Here is a 23102-nt window from a genome sequence, read left to right as displayed (position 1 = left end):
TCAAGAAAAGCAGTGGTCCTAGTACCAAGCCCTGGGGAACACTACTGTGTACCTTCCTCCAGTCCGATAAACAACCGTTCACCACTACTCTCTGTTCCCTGTCACTTAGCCAATTTCGTATCAATGCTGCCACTGTCCCTTTTATTCCATGGGCTTCAACTTTGCTGGCAAGCCTATTATGTGGTACTTTATCAAATGCCTTTTGGAAATCTATATACACCACGTCAACCGCATTGCCCTCATCAACCCTCTCTGTTACCTCATCAAATAACTCGATCAAATTAGTTAAACATGAATTTGCCTTTAACAAATCCATGCTGGGTTTCCTAATTAATCCAAATGACTGTTAACTTTGTCCCTGATTATTGTTTATTAAAGCTTCCCCACTACTGAGGTTAAAGTGACTGTCCTGTAGTTGCTGGGTTTATCCTTACACCCTTTTTTGAACAAGTGTGTAACATTTGCAATTCTCAAGTCCTCGGACACCAGCCCCGTATCCTAGGAGGATTGGAAGATTTCCGCCTTAACCTCCCTCAGCATCCTAGGATGCATCCCACCCGGTCCTGGTGACTTATCAACTTTAAGTACAGACAGCCATACTAGTACCTCCTCTATCAGTTTTTATCTCATCCAGTATCGCCACTATCTCCACTTTCACTGTGACTTTGGCAGCATCTTCTACCTTGGTAAAGACAGATGCAAAGTGCTCATTTTTAACCTCAGCCATGCCCTCTGCCTCCATGCATAGCTCTCCTTTTTGGTCCTAATTGGCCCCACCCCTCCTCTTACTACCTTTTTTAAAATTTATACACATATAGAAGATTTTTGAGTTTCCTTTTATGTTAGCTGCAAATCATACTCTATCTTTGCCCCTCTTATATTATTTTTCTCTTCCCCTCTGAACTTTCTATATTCAGCCTGATCGCTTGTCTCCAGTTCCATGCACTTCCATGTTTCCGAACAGTCTCTTGTGTGGAACCATATCGAATGCCTTGTTGAAGTCTATATAAATAACATCTATAGACACTCCGTTAGCTACCACATTAGTGACCTCCTCAGCAAATTCAACTAGGTTAGTTAGGCATGACTTACCCTTTACAAATCCATGCTGGCTCTCTCTGCTCAGCTCATCTTTGCCCAAGTGCTCAGTCACTATGTCCCTAATAACAGAGTCTAGTAACTACCCCACAACAGATGTTAGACTTTCCTGGTTTATCTCTCCCACCTTTCTTAAGTTATTAGTATAAAGCATAAATAAGCCATCCAAAGAGCATAAAGAAAATACACTAAAATTTTGGAGTAATAGGAACTACCATTTTGTATTATAATGAAGTCTATTTCTTAACTAAGCTAACAAAGAAAAAAAGATCTAATTAGCATAATTTGCCAATAAATTTATGCCCACAATATAATTACTATCCACCAAGTTCCATAGAGTACTCAAAATTGCAGAATTAAATGGTAAAGCTTATTTTCTAATGAATCTTAATGTATTTGTAAATTATATTAATTAATGCACTTATTCATAAGTTTTCCTAATAACAATTAAAAATTTAAGTTTCAAAGACAAAGCTCTCTTGTGTTGCGAGAAAGTCTATTATAGAATTAACATACCACCTTACACATCCTCAGGACATCACGAAGCACGTCACAGCCAATGCATTACATTCAATTTGCACTCAGCAAAGTCCCACAAGAAGCAAGTGACAGAAATATCCAGTTTATCTGTTTCATTGGCATTGGCAGGAATATTGGCCAGAGCTCCCCACCCCGTAGGGTAGCCTAGTGGTTATAGTACTGACCGAGCTACCCAGCCGTCACAAGTTCAAATCCCACCGGGGCAAATCATTAAATCTGGTAATCTGAAAAGATAACCATGAAAGCTTCTGGATTTTTATAAAAACAAATGGCCTACCTGGCCTGGCCTACAGGTGACTCCAGACAAACACTATGTTATTGACTTTTACTACCCTCTGAAATAGCCCAGCAAGCCAGTCAGTTGTTCAATAATAAGAAAATTGGATGGGCCTATCAAGACCTAAAATTAAGGAATGGCAGATGGACTTTAATTTGTATTAAGAACATAAGAACTAGGAGCAGGAGTAGGCCATTCGGCCCATCGAGCCTGCTCCGCCATTCAATAAGATCATGGCTGATCTTCTACCTCATCTCCACTTTCCTGCACTATCCCCATATCCCTTGATTCCCTTAATATCCAAAAATCTATCGATCTCTGTCTTGAATATACTCAACGACTGAGCCTCCACAGCTCTCTGGGGTAGAGAATTCCAAAGATTCACCACCCTCTGAGTGAAGAAATTTCTCCTCATCTCAGTCCTAAATGGCCAAGCCCTTATTCTGAGACTGTGACCCCTGGTTCTAGACTCCCCAGCCAGGTGAAACATCCCCCTTGCGTCTATCCTGTCAAGAACTTTGTATGTTTCAATGAGATCACCTCTCATTCTTCTAAACTCTAGAGAATATAGGCCTAGTATACTCAATCTCTCCTCATAGGACAATCCCCCCATCCCAGGAATCAGTCTGGTGAACCTTCATTGCATTCCCTCTATGGCAAGTATATCCTTCCTTAGGTAAGGAGACCAAAACTGTACACAATACTCCAGGTGTGGTCTCACCAGGGCCGTATATAATTGCATTAAGATGTCTTTACTCTTATACTCAAATCCTCTTGTAATAAAGGCCAACAGACCATTTGCTTTCTTAATTGCTTGCTGTTAGTGTAATAATGTGCAGGGGTAGGGAGGAATTGTGAGCCATATGCACACAATTAATGGCATATCTGTTAGCTAATATGGAAAATGATTTGTGTATGATTATTGATCACTCACTGAAAGAATTTAGTTAATATGAGACTTTGTCAGCAACATTTATCATGTACATGAATGCATCTCACGGCAATTGATCAAAAGTAGGAACACTAACTTTAACTTTGTGTAAGTCATTGATCAGATCATACGTAGAATAACGTGTGCAGTTCTTGTCATCAAACCATCAAAATTACATTGATGGATTGGTTTAGGTTCAGAGAAGAACAAAAATGATGATCAAGTTTGAAACAAGATTAAAGGTTAGCAAACACTGTTTTCACCAAGTAGTGGATATATGGACTTAGAACTTAGTTATGCAGAGTGACTCAAAAAGATTGTGAGGGGATATGATCTTTAAAATGGTGAAAACATGTTAAATGTAGTATATTTAGCTTAGATTGCAGTCACAACAATAGAGGACAAGTACAAAATTAACAAGTTTGAAACAAGATTAAAGGTTAGCAAACACTGTTTTCACCAAGTAGTGGATATATGGACTGATACTAACAAAAGTAATTAATGTTAGGGCAGTTGACTTTTTAATATAAAAAAGCTGGATCAATATAGAACTAGATGATCATTGGGACCATGGAACTGTCATTAGTGGCATGTAGCCAATTAATGTTTAATCATGTAGGTTTATATCCTGGAGCTTTGTTTGATTGCCTTCAGAGGTCAGGGATGAACCGTACAATCTTCTTTGAAGTTTTACCTCTGGTTTATCACTCCCATCAGGAGATTAAATGGGGTAGAGTGCATTATAAGACAAATTTGTTTATAGACTGTGACAGGAATTAGCTTGAAAGACTGAATAGCCTTTTTTGTTCACTATTTTATGCTTACCAGTGAATCTCCCCTGGCATTGCTCACAGTCAATCAGAGGTTATATTTTAATAGGGATAGGAGCATTATACCATGCAATGCACAATATTATTCTGTTATTAAGGTGGATTTGTGTCCTTTTAAGGCTACACAATCTTATTGCAGTCAATAGGGACATCTTGTGGTTAATTATAGACTAATTTTTCTGAAGCATATCTTGCAGCCACTTTTCTGTAGATTGGTAGGTGATTTTAAATCTCTGGGTCCTCCCCTGGGTCAGAAAAACCAAGAGGAAATGATTGTTTTTTGTTTTGTATTTGTAGCACATTGTGATGTCTGATGGTTGTGGTGTAACATTTGCAGTGTGCCATCTGAAGAGCAAGGGACACAAAGCTTTAATATTTGAAGAAAAATAGATAATGACAATGAATAAGATTTGGTACATTGTAAATATAGATAACAGGAATGAATGGGAGATGATTTGTGCTTGGAATTCTATACAACCAAAGCAAGTGGGAGGTCATTTTATGTGTTGGAATTCTATATAATGAAAATGAATGCAGGAAGTGGCCTGATGAAAGCAATGAGTGTATATAGTATTAATCTCACGACAGAACCATCAAACATATATTTATCTAAATACAGTCAACTATGTTTCCGAATGACACAGGGAAGACATTTGCTTAAAGGGGATCATTTGTCTTTCTCCTAGTTTTTTAACTTTAATGTCAGTGTTATCTTCCTTTTTCATTATTTCTCTTATTTATTTCCTTTGCTTATTTTAGTTTTTCCAGCTAAAACAAATTAGATGCTTAAATATGATGAAATCTAACAAAAGGACTGAATAGATTATGTAAAAAAAAAATCACTGAACAAATGGACTTTATTCAGGAAACTACAGTTCATTTACAGTGCTTGTTACTGTTAAACTCAATCAAACAACTTGAAAAAAACTTCAAAACTCTATGGAATGTGAGCTTTATTACAACAAACTTTTGCTTGATTTATTTTCAGGTGCTTTTGATATCGGCTTTGGTGCAGCATTGTCTAAAAGGATTGCTTACTGCCCCAAGTTACTTTAGTTTATTCTTGGACACTGAAGATGGAAGAATCAAAGTATTAGCAAAGCCTGGATTGGAGGATCCTAGAAAGGACAGAGACTGATTCCACTGAAATAATCTCTATCACCTTCATACCATCAAGCAGCTTTATAGCTGTTGCCCTGGTGCAACCGTCCAATACAAATCCACAGTGCTGGTTTTCTAGTGTTAGTGTCTTGGTGAAGAGCTCCTCCAGTCCCTTGTTAAGGTCCTCCCAGTAACATTTCCTTGCTGCTGAGTTCCCAGTCAGGTCTTGGTGCAGAGATGAATGAGCTCACAGGCAGGGTGTCTCCAAGTCCACTGGGTGTTGTTACAACTCCCTGTGTATCCAAGGTGGAGCTACGTGTTTCCTGCAAAGCTTTGCTGGACAGAGATACTCTCAATAAATCTGACCCATCTGTGGTACTTATGATGCAGTCTCAGGGACATTGGGTGGAGGTAGGTGACAGTCAATAGATATTACCTGACTAAAAAGGCAATATCAATTCTTCTGGTTGTGTTTGTGCATGTGTGTTTATATGAAAAGTCAGCACAACTGATTCAAGCAAGGTGGATTGTGCAGCCTGTTTCCTTTAAAACAACTGGATAAAGATAGATGTGCACGGAGATCTGATATAACATTCCCAGTTAAGATGGCAGGTAGACCTTACCAATTAATTGGCTATGAAACACATCAGTACATCCTGAGGATGTAAAAGCACTGTATGATTACAAGTTCCTTCGTTCTTCTTTCAATGCCTGTATGTGACTGAGCACCACAAGGTATACGAGACTGGTGCTGGTTGACCCACCATCCAACATCCTCTCCCTCAATATCGGAAACACACTTTGCCTGAATTTGTTGCCTTCCCTCTACTTTTGTATGATTCCACAGGAGAATATAAAAGGATATGGGGGGGAAAAGGTCAGGAAAATGGGATTAGAGTAGACAGCTCCATTGATCAGCTAGCACCTGTATAGGGATGATGGATTGAGTGGCCTCCTTATGTGCTGTAACTTCAATTATTCTATTATTTCTATACTTAGCATTTCCCCACAACACACTGAAGCTGGTGACATTTGATGTAGAAGAAATTGTAATCCTGTACTTTACCATTCTTAATTATGTAAAGTGATTTTAGAGACTTTCTCCTACATATCAAGTGTGTAACTGTCAACTATCTAATGTAGGTTGCTTTGATTTTGAAAAAAATACTGCACTATACCATATCTCACAGGTTACATGTCTTAACAGGGTGGCTTAAGAACAATTTACCCCAACTATGCAATGTCAGATCAGATGGAACAGCACACAATTCAATTCCTGATTAGAGCAATTCCTATTACAGGAGAAAACAACTATAAGAAAGTGTTTTCATTCTAACTTATCCCCTAATAAGTTCCACAACATTAGTGAAAAATAAAACACTTTCATCTACCAGAATAATCCTCTTTTCAAGGCACCTCAGTGAAGTTATGGCTGTCTGACGTTTAATTCCAGCAGACACAAGTTAAATGCACTGATCTGACATCAGGCAGGGGAATCATTATGGAGTGTGTCCCCTGGCTACCATTAAGCACTACGTAGATAATCTATGTATATGTCGATTGGGTCCATCTCATTCTTACTAAATGAATTCCTGCTGAATTTTATTGCTGTTTACCTGAGAATATGTCAGCGACTTGGTTAAAAAGAAAAAAAATGCTTCCTAATCAGTTTCACAGGGTAACTATGGCTCTTAATGGTGCCTAGGGGAAACATTAACTAAGAACATGTCAGCAGAGAATAATAAGAAAAAGTTAGTTTAGGAGTAGTGCAAAAATGATAGGTCAAAAAGCAATCTTTTTCAAGCTAAGGCAATATTACAACATTGACTAAACTTCAGAAGTACTTGATTGGCTGTGAAGCACTTCAGGACATCCTGAGGTTGTGAAAGGCACTATATTAATGGAATTTATTTCTTTTCTTTATCTATATCTATATATATAAAGCGGTCGATCTGTCTGTCATTCCGTCTGTCTGTCTTTATTGAATAAACTCGAAAGTTATAGAGCGTACCTACACGTGTGTTACATCGAAAGAAAGCTTACGATTCCAGAACCGTCATAAGCATATTTACGTTTCGGCCAGACAAAAATTGCGCCCGCGGTATCCAAAAAACTTTCAACATTCCGCTCATTATCCGCTCATTAGCATCGAGTGACGTCGAGGTCGACCAATCGTACGGTCGAGCGACCCGACGGTTGACCAATCGCTGCGTAGCGGGGGGCGGGTTCCTGGCGCGTGCGGGCGGGCCCTCCTACAGTCGAGTGATGGGACAATTGACCGATCCTATGCTTCGGTGACCTGACGGTCCACCAATCGGTGCATGTGTGGGCGAGCCTTATCATTCTGAACCGAGGTGAGTCGCCGCCATCTTGATTCCAAACTTTTCATTTCTTTTTCCCGCTTTCTGCGTGTTTCTTTTCAAATCTACATTTCCAGCAAAAAAAAAGTTGCTTTTAAAACACAAATTGTTTTAAAAAAAAGTTAATTAATTTGTAAATCTTTTCTGTAACATCTAGAACTTTCCTACCTTTAACCGTTTTTCCAGGCCTGTAAGCCTGGGCCTCTGTTGCCCAGCCACGCCTGAGCTAGGCACCTCCCGTCGTGCTGAACAAGCGGCTCGCGATCGCCACCATCTTTGTGAAGGCTGGAGGGGGCGGGCCTGAGCCGAGCGTCGCCACCACCGCCATGTTAGTAAAGGCGGGTGGGGCAGGAGTCAGCGCGCGCGACTTGAGTCCGGCCGGGTCTCACGCGGTAGGTTGTGCGGCGGCGGCTCTCTCTCTGCTCTTGAAGCCGGCTCGGGCGGGGGGCGGGGCTCGGGAGATCGGGCCTCCGGAGATTGGGGGGGGGCGGGGGGGGGTGAGCCTCGGGAGATCGGGGGGGGCGGGGCCCGGGAGATCGGGCCTCGGGAGATCGGCGCTCGGGAGATCGGGGGGCGGGCCTCGGGAGATCGGGGGCGGGGCTCGGGGACTCCACCCCCCCTCCCCTCCCCTCCTCCTTCCCCCCTCCCCTCTCCCCTCCCTTCCCCCTCCCCTCCCCCCCGCTCCCCTCACCCCTCCCCCTCCTCCCCCCCTCTCCTCCCCCTCCCCTCCCCTTCCCCCCCTCTTCCCCCTCCCCTTCCCTTCCCCCCCTCTTCCCCCCAGTCGCTCTCTCTCTTCCCCCCAGTCGCTCTCACTCTTCCCCCCAGTCGCTCGCTCGCTCTCTCTCTCTTCCCCCCCAGTCGCGCGCTCTCTCTCTTCCAACAACAACATACCCTCAAAAGACCATCGGCACCGCCGGGCACTTCAGCTAGTATATAAATAAAAGAATAGTGGTGTCTGTCTGTCTGTCTGTCTGTCCGGGCATCACTCAAAAGTTACAGAGCGTACCTACACATATGTTATATCAAAAGAAAGGTTATGATTAGGAGGGTGTCCTAGGCATATTTACTTTTTGGTCAGACAAAAATTGTTTGGACAGTAGACAAAAAAAGTTCAAAATTCCGCTCATTAGCGGTTGGCCAATCATACGGGGGAAATCCGCTCATTAGCATTGAGTGACATGAAGGTTGACCAATCCGCGCGCTGCGTCACGGGGGGCGGTTCATGGCATTTGTGGGCGGGGCCTAATCCTTCAAACTGCCGTTATTCAGGTGTTGACCAATCCTACCGCTCATTAGCGTTGAGTGACGTGATGGTTGACCAATCCGCGCGCTGCATCACGGGGGCATTTCATGGTGTTTGTGGGCGGGGCCTAAACCTTCAAACTGCCGTTATTCAGGTTAGTGGCGGTCATTACAGACTGGCTGGGCCTGAAGTTCAAAAAATGTCACTCTCTCTTTCCTCTCTTCTTCCCTCTCTCTCTCTCTCCTTCACTCTCTCTCTCTCTCTCCTTCCCCCTCTCTCTCTTGCCATGAGTGTGGGACCGGCAAAACCGGGGCTTTCCAACGAGCCGTCCCCGACCGCAATCGGACACGGGAGTCCGCAGCGAAAGACGTTCGTCTGCCGCCCGGCCAACCGGGTCCAAAGGCCCGCTGCATTAACAGTCAGGAACCCCGGGCTCGCTTCGGAGTGCTGGGCACCCAGCCTCCCGTTGTCGGACTGGCTCCGTTCTGGTACCGAGGTGAGTCCGCTGGGCCTGAGGCGGTAGGGAGGGAGAGGGGAGGGAGGGAGAGAAAGGAAAGGAGGGAGAGAGAGGGAGGGAGGGAGGGAGAGGAGAGGGGGAGGGAGGGAGAGGGAGAGGAGAGGGAGGGAGAGGAGAGGAGAGGAGGGGGAGGGAGAGGAGAGGGGGAGGGAGGGAGAGGAGGGGGAGGGAGAGGAGAGGGGAGGGAGGGAGGGAGAGGAGGGGGAGGGAGGGAGGGAGAGGAGGGGGAGGGAGAGGAGAGGGGGAGGGAGAGAGAGAGGGGAGGGAGAGGTGAGGGGGAGGGAGAGGGGAGGGAGAGGTGAGGGGGAGGGAGAGGGGAGAGGAGAGGGGGAGGGAGGGAGAGGAGAGGGGGAGGGGAGAGGAGAGGAGCAGGAGGGAGAGGAGAGGGGGAGGGAGAGAGGGAGGAGAGGAGGGGAGGGAGGGAGGGAGAGGAGGGGGAGGGAGAGGAGAGGGGGAGGGAGAGAGAGAGGTGAGGGGGAGGGAGAGGGGGAGGGAGGGAGAGGAGGGGGAGGGAGAGGAGAGGAGCAGGGAGGGAGAGGAGAGGGGGAGGGAGAGGAGAGGGGGAGGGAGGGAGAGGAGAGGGGGAGGGAGAGGAGAGGAGCAGGGAGGGAGAGGAGAGGGGGAGGGAGAGGAGAGGAGCAGGGAGGGAGAGGAGAGGGGGAGGGAGAGGAGAGGGGGAGGGAGGGAGAGGAGAGGGGGAGGGAGAGGAGAGGAGAGGGGGAGGGAGAGGAGCAGGGAGGGAGAGGAGAGGGGAGGGAGAGGAGAGGAGAGGGCAGGGAGGGAGAGGGGAGGGAGAGGAGAGGGGGGAGGGAGGGAGAGGAGAGGGGGAGGGAGAGGAGAGGAGCAGGGAGGGAGAGGAGAGAGGGAGGGAGGGGAGAGGAGAGTGACCAGCCCATCAGTCTCATAACCAGTTTTACAAAAAAGCCTGGCATTTGTGGGCGGGGCCTAATCCTTCAAACTGCCGTTACTGAGGTGAGTGGTGGCCATTACAGACCGGCCGGGCCTGAAGCTTAAAATTTTTTTCTCTCTCTCTCCTTCCCCCCCCCCCCTCTCTCTCTCTCTCCTCTTCCCTCTCTTCTTCCCTCTCTCTCTCTCTCTCCTTCCCCCTCTCTCTCTCTCTCCCCTCCTTCCCTCTCTCTCTCCTTCCCCCTCTCTCTCTTGCCATGAGTGCGGGACCGGGAAAACCGGGGCTTTCACATGAGCCGTCCCCGACCGATATCGGACACGGGAGTCCGCAGCGAAAGGCGTTCCACTGCCGCCCGGCCAACCGGGTCCAAAGGCCTGCCGCGTTAACCATGAGGAACCCCGGGCTTGCTTCGGAGCGATGGGCACCCGGACTCCCGGTGTCGGATATGCTCCGTTCTGGTACCGTGGTGAGTCGGAGGGAGAGGAGAGGGAGAGAGAGGGAGAGGGGTGGGAGAGAGGGAGGGAGAGAGAGGGAGGGAGAGAGAGCAGGGAGAGAGAGGGGCAGGGAGAGAGAGGGGCAGGGAGAGAGAGGGGCGGGGAGAGAGAGAGGGGAGAGACAGGGGCAGGGAGAGAGAGGGGACGGGAGAGAGAGGGAGGGAGGGAGAGAGAGAGAGAGTGAGGGAACTTCCCGCCGACCTCACAAAATGGCGGCCGCCCTTCTTCACCCGCAGTCTCTCTCTCTCTCTCTCCCCCCCCAGTCTCTCTCTCTCTCTCTCCCCCCCAGTCTCTCTGTTCTCCCCCCAGTCTCTCTCTCTCTTCCCCCCCGTCTCTCTCTCCCCCCCAGTCTCTCTCTCTCTCGATCCCCGGGCCTCTCTGCCCCCCCAGTCTCTCTCCTTTCCCTCTCTCTCTCCTTCCCACACAGACAGTCAGACAGACAAACTCATTTATATATATAAAAATTATTTCTACTTTTTTCATAACATGCCCTCAAAAAACCCTCGGCACCGCCGGGCACTCCAGCTAGTAGGACATATAAGGGGTTAAATAATTCACATTGAAAATATTCACTGAACAACATTCTTCTTTATGAGCTAGGTTTTCATTTTTTATTGAAAATTGAACTGGCTGTTAACAGGAATTGACTTCAGATGTGAAAGAGGAGTGGAGCAATCTGACTTAAAAAATACCTTAGCAACACAAGAACATAGGAACAGGAGTAGGCCATTCAGCCCCTCGAGTCTGTTCCACTATTCAATTAGATCATGGCTGGTCTGTATCTTAACTCCATTTACCCACCTTGGTTCCATATCCCTTAACACCCTTACCTAACAAAAATCTATCAATCTGAATTTTTACATTTTCAATTGACCTAGCCTCAATGCCATTTTGGGTGAGGGTTCCAGATTTCCACTATGCTTTATGTGAAGAAGTGCTTCCTGACATCACACCTGAGTGGCCTAGCTTTAATTTTAAGGTTATGCCCCCTTGTTCTGGACTCCCCCATCAAAGGAAATAGTTTCTCCCTATCTATACTATCAAATCCTTTAACCATCTTAAACACCTCAATTAGATCACCCCTTAATCTTCTATACTCAAGGGAATACAATCCAAGTCGGTGCAACCTGTCCTCATCATTTAACCTTTCAGCCCTGGTATAATTCTGGTGATTCTGTGCTGCATCCCCTCCAAGGCCAGTATATCCTTCCTGAGGTGTGGTGCCCAGAACTGAACACAGTGCTCCAGAGGCGGTCTAACCAGAGCTTTATACAACTAGCATAACTTCCACCCCTCTCTATTTCAGCCTCCTTGAGACAAAGGTTAACATTCCATTCGACTTTGAAATTATGTTTTGTACCTGTCCACTAGTTTTTAGTGATTTATGTACAAGGACCTCTATATCTCTCTACTCTGTCACAGTTCCTGGCTTCCCACCATTTACAATATACTCTGATCTATCTTTCTTAGATCCAAAGTGGATGACTTTACACTTGTGTCCCCTCAAAGGTGGAAAAGGCCTAAGTAGAAAGGATCAGGATTGTTCCATTCTCCACACTGCTAGTCTTCCAGCTTACTGGCTGGATGGTAATGAGGCCCAGCCCTCAAAATTGACCAGGCCTCTTGCTGGGACTGTTGGGCAGCTGGTAGGTGTGCAGCTGGCTGGTCGCTCGAAGTCCACACCCGGGAAAAATCTATCCCAGGGAAAATGGACAAAGGGACACCTGATCACTCTGGTTGAAAAGGAGAGACTGTGTGATGTAGGCTTGAGGTTCAGAGCTGGAAGATAAAAGTGTAAGAGGGCGCTTTTTGCAGTTAGAAGTCGTTTAAAACAAAGGTAATTAATAAACAGCATATGTGAGAGCACTTGCAAAATATACAATAGCTAGTTCAGATCACAAGGTGTTCTAATTATTATGACTCCCTCTGGGTTATTCTATCATATAATTAGATATTGAGCAGTACAGGCACACTCCCGAACATAAGATACTCAGACAACATATTGGAGTGACTAGCACCACTGTACCTAAGTGAATATCTAAGGCAGATCCAACTATGCCTACCAGAAGGTACAGGCAGAAGTCTTTGACTGTGAGGCAATTTGTAAAGGTGTGTATTTCAAAGGGGACTTCAACTATCCTAATATAGACTGGGATAGTAATAGTGTGAAGGGCAGAGAGGGGGAAGAATTTCTGAAGTGCGTCCAAGAGATCTTTCTTGATCAGTACATTTCTGGACCAACTAGGAAGGAGGCATTGCTGGATCTGTTCTGGGGAATGAGGTGGCGCAAGTGGAGCAAGTGTCAGTAGAGAAACATTTAGGGAACAATGATCATAATATCATAAGGTTTAGATGAGCTATGGAAAAGGACAGGGAGCAATCTAGAGTAAAAATACTTAATCGGAGGAAGGCCAATTTCAGTGGGTTGAGAACGGAACTGGCCCAGGTAAATTGGAATCAAAGATTGGCAGGCAAAACTGCAATCGAGCAATGGGCTGCCTTTAAAGAGGAGGTGGTTTGGGCACAGTCGAGGTACATTCCCACGAGGGGGAAAGGTAGGGCAACTAAAGCCAGAGCTCCCTGGATGATGAAAGAGATAGAGAGTAAGATGAAGCAGAAAAAGAGCATGTATGACATGTCAGGTTGAGAATACAAGTGAGAATCAGGCTGAATATAGAAAGTTCAGGGGGGAAGTGAAAAAGAAAATAAGAGGGGCAAAGAGAGCGTATGAGACTAGAGTGGCAGCTACCATTAAAAGGGAATTCAAAAGTCTTCCATAGGCATAAATAGTAAATGGGTAGTAAGGGGAGAGATGGGGCTGATTAGGGACCAAATAGAAGACCTACGCATGGAGGCAGCGGGTATGGCTGAGGTACTAAATTAGTACTTTGCATCTGTCTTTACCAAGGAAGAAGATGCTGCCAAAGTCATAGTGAAAGAGGAGGTAGTGGAGATACTGGATGGGATAAAAATTGATAAAGAGAAGCTACAAGAAAGGCCATCTGTACTTAAAGTTGATGAGTCACCAGGACTGGATGGGATGCATCCTAGGATGCTGAGGGAAGTTAAGGTGGAAATCGTGGAGGTACTGGCCATAATCTTCCAATCATCCTTAGATACAGGAGTGGTGCCAGAGGACTGGAGAATTGCAAATGTTACATCCTTGTTCAAAAAAGTGTGTAAAGATAAACCCAGCAACTACAGGCCAGTCAGTTTAACCTCGGTAGTGGGGAAGCTTTTAGAAATCATAATCAGGGACAAAGTTAACAGTCACTTGGACAAGTGTGGATTAATTAAGGAAAGCCAGCACGGAATTGTTAAAGGCAAATCGTGTTTAACTAACTTGATCGAGTTTTTTGATGAGGTAACAGAGAGGGTCGATGAGGGCAATGTGGTTGACGTGGTGTACATGGACTACCAAATGCATTTGATAAAGTGCCACACAATAGGTTTACCAGCAAAGTTGAAGCCCATGGAATAAAAGTGACAGTGGCAGCATGGATACGAAATTGGCTAAGTGACAGGAAACAGAGTAGTAGTGAACGGTTGTTTTTTGGACTGGAGGAAGGTCTACAGTGGTGTTCCCCAGGGGCCGTTACTTGGACCACTGCTTTTCTTGATATATATTAATGACTTGGACTTGGGTGTACAGGGCATAGTTTAACTTTGGAAGTGGAGTAGTGCAGGTGACACAAAACTTGGAGGTATAGTGAACAGTGAGGAGGATAGTGATAGAATTCAAGAAGACAGTGACAGGCTGATGAAATGGGCAGACACGAGGCAGATGAAATTTAATGCAGAAAAGTGCAAAGTGATACATTTTGGTAGGAAGAATGAGGAGAGGCAATATAAACTAAAGGGTACAATTCTAAAGGGGATGCATGAACAGAGAGACCTGGGGATATATGTGCACAAATCACTTAAGGTGGCAGGGTAGGTTGAGAAAGCAGTTAAAAAAGCATACGGGATCCTGGGCTTCATAAACATAGAAACATAGAAGATAGGAGCAGGAGTAGGCCATTCGGCCCTTCGAGCCTGCTCCGCCATTCAATGAGATCATGGCTGATCATCCAAATTCAGTACCCTGTCCCTGCCTTCTCCCCATATCCCTTGATCCCTTTAGCCTTAAGAAATATATCCAACTCTTTTTTGAATATATTTAATGAACTGGCCTCCACCGCCCTCTGTGGCAGAGAATTCCACAGGTTCACCACTCTCTGGGTGAAGAAGTTCCTCCTCATTTCAGTCCTAAATGGCTTACCCCTTATCCTTAGACTATGACCCCTGGTTCTGGACTCCCCGGCCATCATAAACATCCTTTCTGCATCTAGTCTGTCCAGGCCTGACAGAATTTTATAGGTTTCGATGAGATCCCCTCTCAATCTTCTAAACTCCAGTGAGTATAATCCCAATCGACACAATCTCTCCTCATGCGTCATTCCTGCCATCCCAGGTATCAGCCTGGTGAATCTTCGCTGCACTCCTTCCATGGCAAGAACGTCCTTCCTCAGGTAAGGCGACCAAAACTGCACACAATACTCAAGGTGCGGTCTCACCAAGGCCCTGTACAACTGTAGCAAGACATCCTTGTTCCTGTACTCGAACCCTCTTGCTACGAAGGCCAACATACCATTTGCCTTCTTAACCGCCTGCTGCACCTGCATGCTTACCTTCAGCGACTGGTGCACAAGAACACCCAGGTCTCTTTGCACTTCCCCTTCTCCCAATCTATTGCCATTCAAATAATAATCTGCCTTCCTGTTTTTGCCACCAAAGTGGATAACCTCACATTTATCCACATTATAGTGCATTTGCCATGTTTCTGCCCAATCACCCAATCTGTCCAAATCGTACTGGAGTTTCACGACATCCTCCTCACAGCTTACCCTCCCGCCCAGCTTTGTGTCGTCTGCAAATTTGGAGATATTACATCCAATTCCCTCGTCCAGATCATTAATATATATTGTGAACAGCTAGGGTCCTAGGACCGATCCTTGCGGTACCCCACTAGTCACTGCCTGCCACTCGGAAAATGACCCGTTTATTCCAACTCTTTGCTTTCTGTCCGCCAACCAGTTCTCTATCCAAGTCAATACCTTGCCCCCAATCCCATGTGCCTTAATTTTGCACGCTAATCTCTTATGTGGGACCTTATCGAAAGCCTTCTGAAAGTCCAAATACACCACATCCACTGGTTCTCCCTTATCTATTTTACCAGTTACATCCTCAAAAAATTCCAGTAGATTAGTCAAGCATGATTTACCTTTAGATTAGTCAAATAGAGGCATGGTGCTGGACTTTACTCACCGAGACGTGTTGGGGGCAGGACTGCTGCCTTACAGGTTCTAATCTCGCCCTCAGTGACGTCCGACGCACAGACGCTATTTTCCCGATTGGCCTTGTTAAGCCTGCCCTGCGGGCTTGCCAGCCAATTAAGGGAAAGCCGGTGTCAGATGACGTCAGTTGATGACGCTTCATCTGCCAGTTTTCTTAAAGGCACATGAACCATAAATATTTGACATGATTTGACAGTATTTGACAGCATTGAGGTGCTGTCAAACACTGACAATCACTGTACACAGGTGGGCCCTTGTACCCAGGCTCTCCAGTGACTCTCTTCTTAGGATGAAACAGATGGCAGCTGCAGGTGAGAATACAGAAGTGATCTGTTACTTCTCCCATTGAGGTGAGGCCACACAAACACTTCAAAGCTTGTCACCTATCGAAAAACCTAAATACATTAAAAATGACTTTCCCAACATTTCCTTACCTCTGATACTCACCAGTGTCCCATTGCATCCTTCACACCACTTCTGCAGCTTTCATCTATTACACCAATATAACAACAGACCTACAGCACGCCTCACTTACCCTGGCGGGGTCCCCTGATGTTGGGAAGCCTGCCGCAGAAGTCTAAAAATTGGAAAAAGCCTCTTAACTGCCTGTTAACTACCTGTTAACAGGCAGTTAAGTGGTTATAATCCTCTTCCCGCCATTAGGAGTTGGGTCCCTGTGCAAATCGGTGATCCGACTCCCGGGAAGATTGTTTGGAGGCGGGTTGGGAGCGGGTTCGGGACCAGCTCCCATTCTTTTTGACTTTCCCTGCAGTCCCGCCTCCAAACCCGCCTCCTCAGGGCTGGTAAAATCTAGCCCATAGAGTATAAAAGCAAGGAAGTTATGATGAACCTTTATAAAACACTGGTTCAGCCTCAACTGGAGCATTGTGTCCAATTCTGGGCACCGCACTTTAGGAATGGTTCCAGGGATGAGGGACTTCAGTTATGTGGCTAGACTAGAGAAGCTGGGGTTGTTCTTCTTGGAACAGAGAAGGTTGAGAGGAGATTTGATAGAGGTGTTCAAAATCATGAGGGGTCTAGACAGAGTAGATAGAGAGAAACTGTTTCCATTGGCAGAAGGGTCGTGAACCAGAGGACACCGATTTAAGGTGATGGCAAAAGAACCAAAGGCAACATGAAGAAAAACTTTTTTACGCAGCGAGTGGTTCGGATCTGGAATACACTGCCTGAAAGGGAGGTGGAGGCAGACTCAATCATGGCTTTCAAAAGGGAATTGAATAAGTACCTGAAGGAAAAATATTTGCAGGAATATGGGGAAAGGGCGGGGGAGTGGGACTAGATGAAGTGTTCTTGCAGAGAGCCGGCACGGGCTCGACGGGCCGAATGGCCTTCTGTGCTGTAACCATTCTATGATTCTATGGGGAGGGGGGAGGGTAGAACAGTTGGTGTGAAGTGACTTTATTTGCACTGGCAATTTTTATTCATTGAAAGCACTGGGCTAGAAGTTGTGTCCACCTTTATCTAGCTGCTGGTTTTCTAGTCCCATGTCCTCTCCCTCCTATGCACTTGCCTCATTGTTTCTCCAGGTTTCCATCAATCATCTGCTGAAGTTATGGCAGTCTTCTGGGTGGGCACGAGTTAAAGGTTTAAAAATAACAAGCGTTGATAGATTGGCAAAATCTGAGGTACAGAATCTGTAGGGAATATTTTGGTTGTGACCGAGTTACAGATGGTAGCCAATCCCACCAGTAAATGAAATAGGAATGCTGGGTGCACCGGAGAATTTCAGCCTAGAGAGCTGAAGGGAATCACTCCGGGCCTGGCAACCAGGTTGTATTATTTGCAGAAAATGCTGGAAATACTCAGCTGGTCAGGCAGCATCTGTGGAGAGAAAAGCAGAGTTAACGTTTCAGGTCGATGACCCTTCGTCATCAACCTGAAACGTTAACTCTGCTTTTCTCTCCACAGATGCTGCCTGACCTGCTGAGTATTTCCAGCATTTTCTGTTTTTATTTCAGATTTCCAGCATCCGCAGTATTTTGCTTTTGTATTATTTGCATGTCATCTTGTCAGTTAATATAACACTGTGGAATAGTTATATAATATCTAATACTGTTATTAGTCAATGTAATAAAGCTTGTTATTAGAAAAACCATTCGTGCGTGAATCATAGGCGGAGTTATTGATGCTGGACTAACAACCCTTTCTGCGACGGTAACCAATGGAAAATCCGCTAACTTTGGGAGAACACCTGTGGAAATTGCAGAAATGGCTACACATTAGCAAACATTTTGCCATGTGCATTAGCTGTAATATACAGGAGGAATTTCACCCTCTTATGTGTCTGCAGGCATGTTTGTGTAGGTCAAGAAAATGTGGTAAGGCTGTATGTGTGAAGGAGTAGGTTGTGTGGCTATTGAGGCTGAGTAACCGAATCTGAGCCTTGGGTTTACTCTATATGCCTGTTCATCATTGTGGGGCACATTTTGTCACCAGTGCATTGCTGTATCTAACGGTTGCGTGTTGGACCAATTCGGATGTTTAGCAGAGATGCCGTGTCGTGGCATTCTCAGCCAGCTTAAGTTTAACACTCTTCCACTTAGTAGTAAAAGCTGAAAAAATAAAATCATGCAAACCCCCATCTCGCCCATATATCGTACAGAAGTGAGGGTTGTTTCCCAGAAATGTGGTATCTAATGTTCGGTTCTGGCATTACTCCAAACAACCTAGATTGCGTCATGTGTAATTACTAGGGTTCTTGTGTGGAAGTCAAAACCAACTAAGGGCCCCGATATTTAAAGGCATGACCTCATTATCATTTTTTAGCGAATGGAACACTATAAGGGGGCTCAGGTCATGGCAATCGGGAGGGAGGCAAAGACCAGGGCCTGGTGGCGGGTCAGATCATGGCAATCGGGAGGGAGGCAAAAATAAGGGTTTGGTTGATGGGCGGGGGCGGTTGCTGATCGTGGCAGCGAGAAAAGGCCGCGATCGGCAGATGGTTTGCTTGAGGGTCCGGTGGGAGCACTCCTGCCCCTCAAGCAGTGCTGTAAAAAAAAACACTTACCTGCTTGATCCGCCTCTCCCGAGCCCTGGGAAACCCAGCTGGTCAGCGCTTAATTTAAATCAAGCCCCCAACTGCAATGTGGGAGCCTGATTTAAATATTATAATGAAGTGCCTCGCCTCTCCAGACCGGGACACGGGCATGCCACACAATCTGCCCCCCGTTAAAATGGCGACAGGCACGTACATGGTGGGTTGACACAGTTGACCACTCCATCCTCCTCCAACGCCTCTCCACCGTCGTCCAGCTGGGTGGGACTGCACTCGCCTGGTTCCATTCTTATCTATCTAATCGTAGCCAGAGAATCAGCTGCAACGGCTTCTCTTCCTGCTCCCGTATCGTTACCTCTGGTGTCCCCCAAGGATCTATCCTTGGCCCACTCCTATTTCTCATCTACATCTTGCCTCTTGGCAACATCATCCGAAAACACAGCGTCGGTTTCCACATGTATGCTGACGACACCCAGCTCTACCTCACCACCACTTCTCTTGATTCCTCCACGGTCTCTAAATTGTCAGACTGCTTGTCCGACATCCAGTTCTGGATGAACAAAAATTTTCTCCAATTAAATATTGGGTAAACCGAAGCCATTGTTTTCAGTCCCCGCCACAAACTCCGTTCCCTAGGCACCGACTCCATCCCTCTCCCTAACATCTGTTTGATGCTGAACCACACTGTTTGCAACCTTGGTGTCATATTTGACCCTGAAATGAGCTTCGGACCACATATCCGCAGCATAACTAAGACCGCCTAGTTCCACCTCCGTTACATCGCCCGTCTCCAACCTTGCCTCCACTCATCCGCTGCTGAAACCCTCATTCATGCCTTTGTTACCTTTAGACTTGACTATTCCAACGCACTCCTGGCCGGCCTCCCACATTCTACCCTACGTAAACTTGAGTTCATCCAAAACTCGGCTGCCCATGTCCTAACTCGCACCAAGTCCCGTTCACCCATCACCATTGTGCTCGCTGACCTACATTGGCTCCTTGTTTTCAAATCCCTCCATTGCCTCGCCCCTCCCTATCTCTGTCATCTCCTTCAGCCCCACAACCGTCCGAGATATCTGCGCTCTTCTAATTCTGCCCTCTTGAGCATCCCTGATTATAAGCGCTCAACCATTGTTGGTCGTGCCTTCTGTTGCCTAGGCCCTAAGCTCAGGAATTCCCTGCCCATACCTCTCCATCTCGCTACCTCTCTCTCCTCCTTTAAGACGCTCCTTAAAACCTACCTCTTTGACCAAGCTTTTCGTCACCTGCCCTAATTTATCCTTATGTGGATCGGTGTCAAATTTTTTGTCTTAAAATACTCCTGTGCAGCGCCTTGGGACGTTTTACTACGTTAAAGGCGCTATATAAATACAAGTTGTTGTTGTTGATGTTGGGGTCGCGTTTTGTGATTTTTGTATTTTTAACGCCCCCCCACACACCATCCCCCTCCTGCCCATCGTGGGGGTATTAATATCAACCCAAGTTGTCTGATATTTTGCTCACAGCATTTTAATTTTGTTCCCTTTTTCTATTTATCTGTCTACCAGTCCTGTGATCATTGGCAGATGGCTAACATTTCTTGAATGCCCTATATACATAACTTTTCATCAGGGGATTAGATAACCAAATAGAGTTAATTGGCAGAAATACTTGGTAACTTTAGGACTGAAACCTCTTGTGTTCAGTTCCAAATTGTAGCAAACCTACACTATTGTGGAATAATATAATCCCAATACTACAGTGTGGAATAATATATTTCCAATATTATTATGTGAAATTGTATTGCATAGAATAGTATAGTTCTAAATACTATAGCATACTTGGGATATGCTAGTATATTGTGGACAAATTCAGTGCTCCCAAGTGTGAGCGGCACTCAAACGGAGTGCAAGTGAAAGAATCTCTGGCCTGCACTTCCTTTAAGTGCCGCTCGATGCTTGGAGCAGGATTGCTGACTTTACCTGATAATCCCTAATATTATAGTGTGGAATTGTACTTTTGTTTTATGTTGTACCACTACTAGCCAACAGATGGCTCTGCTTGTAACAGCAATAGTTCTAAACCAAGCAAGCACAGCACATTACATCACACTTGACTTTTGTGTTTCTAACGGTTCCTCAAATTATTAGTCATAAGTTCTTCAACTAATATTTTCTCCCACGTATTCCAGCCAATTTCTTCCTCACCCCTTTAAAGATAGTCTTGTTTAAATGCAAAACCGTGGATCTTTGGCACTCACCAACCGTGCTTGAATGGTGAAGATGTGGGGATGAACAGACATGCTACAGTTTTGATTGATTTCCTTTGGGGGTCAGGGAGAAGTTGCACAGAATTTTCTTTCGAGAGGTAGAGTAAGCCAGGTATAGTGGATTATAGGGTAAACATGGCCTGTGGAATGCCATTTTCTTTTCTCATGTGTTATATTCCAGGAGCAATATTTAGTAGGCAATATGGTCAGAACCCGTAGCTATACTAAGTGCAACTAAGTAAGAAACCCGAATTTTAAGCAAACTCTTCATCAAAGTCACTGTTAAAGCTGGTGCAATCAGCGATAAAATTAACTCCACCTTCAAGCGAGCTGTAACCAAGTAAGTTCTCTTGGGAGAGAAAACTGGCAAATATGTGCAATAGCTCTCAACCACTTATGTGGAGCATAACATGCAGTGACGGACCAAACTGTGTAGTGCACAGTTTTCATGATATGCAGTACCCAAGTTCACTGTCAGGTTAATATGTGTGAAACAATATTTCAATATTTCTGGTGGATCTTGTTGCCAAGTGATGACTAGAAGAATCTACAATTGCAAGGCTCATTTTTAAATCTGAGACCATCATCTGAAACCATTAAAAAAAACTTAAAGCAATGAGCTGATGGAAACACTGTGAAACAATCCGTGGCAATGCCTAGCAGGGCATAAAATGAAATACCCGATGGAAATGTGGATTGTGACGTGAAACTTGAGAGGTATCGTAGGGCAGAAAAGAAATGAAATAAACCTGCAAAAATAGCACAAATTTATCATATTAGAAGTTTTGGCCACTGCCTAGATGTATTGTAAAAAGACCATTTATGTTCAAGACAATATTAAGAGAAACTATTCCCAAACTGCAGCACTACCTCCTTAAAAGGAAGCCATGTATAGCCCAGCTAACCAAATTCATTGCGAGGTATCTTGGCACAATGGGACTAGGTTGCAGTCTCTATTAAATCCTCACTCTGTATGGGACAGATCTTGCCTGGTGGCAAATTTCTTGAATGCAAAAATGTTTACCCAGTAGCTGCTCCATTACAACAAAGCCAAATGAATAGCTGCTGTCCATGTAAATATGGAATAAGAAGAAGTGAGGGGAGACTGTAATCGGTGTACTGTCATTTTACTGATTGTTGTACCTTGTGGTTTCACACACTGAACAAGCTGCAGGTTGTGGCATGAGACAGGTAGAATGTACACCTAACAGAGGGCTTGATGTGATTCAGCTTTAATCACCAAATGCGGTGTGATCAGTTTTGACTGTCCTACTTCAAAATTAGCAGCAGTACATAGAATTAGCAGGAGTACATAGACGTCACTGACTTATGGATCATGAACTATTATGTTATAAACAACTAGAAAGCTATCAACCAGCAATGGCAGATGTGGAAGATCAGAGTATCATGAAGAGTACAGATGATTTTCCAGAACATTTTACTAGAAGTATTTTATTGAGTAAAGTCCTCCTTTATATTGAGTTAACAAAAATGCATTTATATATGTTTATATTTTTAAAGAACATTCATCCTTTTGAGTTGCCTTTGCTCATTACAGTGCGAACCAGGAATAAAAATTAAATAGGAACTAGAACATGGGAAGCAGACTTGGAATGTCAGATCTCCCTGTCTGAATGGAAGCCGATTTGGAGGAATGTGCGTGAAGAACTTTACATTGCTAGATTGCAACACATTCAAATCAATACCCCATATGCTTTTATATTGCTGCTTGTCTCCTGGCTTCTACCATATGGGTCTTCTGCAGCTGGCAGGTACATCAATGTAAAACTGCAGGATTTATTTTTAGACAGATGGTGAGGAAAACCTGTTTCTCACCGGGTTTTCCTGGCTGCTGCAGGTCCTAGCGGAGCTAGTAAACATGGTACTGTCATCATGACATCAAGCACAATCATTTCCATCAACTCTTATAACGTCATCATGTCACTACCTTGCACATGCATAGTGGTCATAATGTCATGGCAAACCTGGGCATGCAGGGACTGTTAGGCCCCCACAATGCAACTGGTCCCCTCTATCTCTGTAACCTCCTCCAGCCCTACAAGCCTTTGAAATCTCAGCGCTCCTCCAATTCTGGCCTCTTATGCATCCCTCATTATAATCGCTCCACCATTGGTGGCCGTGCCTTCAGCTGCCTAGGCCCTAAGCTCTGGAATTCCCTCCCCAAACCTCTCCACCTCTCTATC

The 23102-nt window shown here is 45.3% G+C and overlaps 1 protein-coding gene across 1 annotated transcript in view; it reads left to right on the top strand.

Annotated features, from left to right (window-relative positions):
* Positions 1 to 23102, top strand: part of cpne7 (copine VII) — a 202783-nt gene that overhangs the window by 4914 nt on the left and 174767 nt on the right. The window contains exon 2 of the mRNA XM_085991647.1: positions 4665 to 5188. Within this exon, the coding sequence (XP_085847773.1) occupies positions 5015 to 5188 (174 nt within the window). The 5' untranslated portion in view covers positions 4665 to 5014. The remainder of the gene's footprint in view (positions 1 to 4664; positions 5189 to 23102) is intronic.

Source organism: Somniosus microcephalus, chromosome 6 (assembly GCF_052327205.1).
Source record: "Somniosus microcephalus isolate GS21.2 chromosome 6, FLI_Smic_1.0, whole genome shotgun sequence".
Taxonomy (NCBI): Eukaryota; Metazoa; Chordata; class Chondrichthyes; order Squaliformes; family Somniosidae; genus Somniosus; species Somniosus microcephalus.
This window is presented reverse-complemented; position numbering and strand designations above follow the sequence as displayed.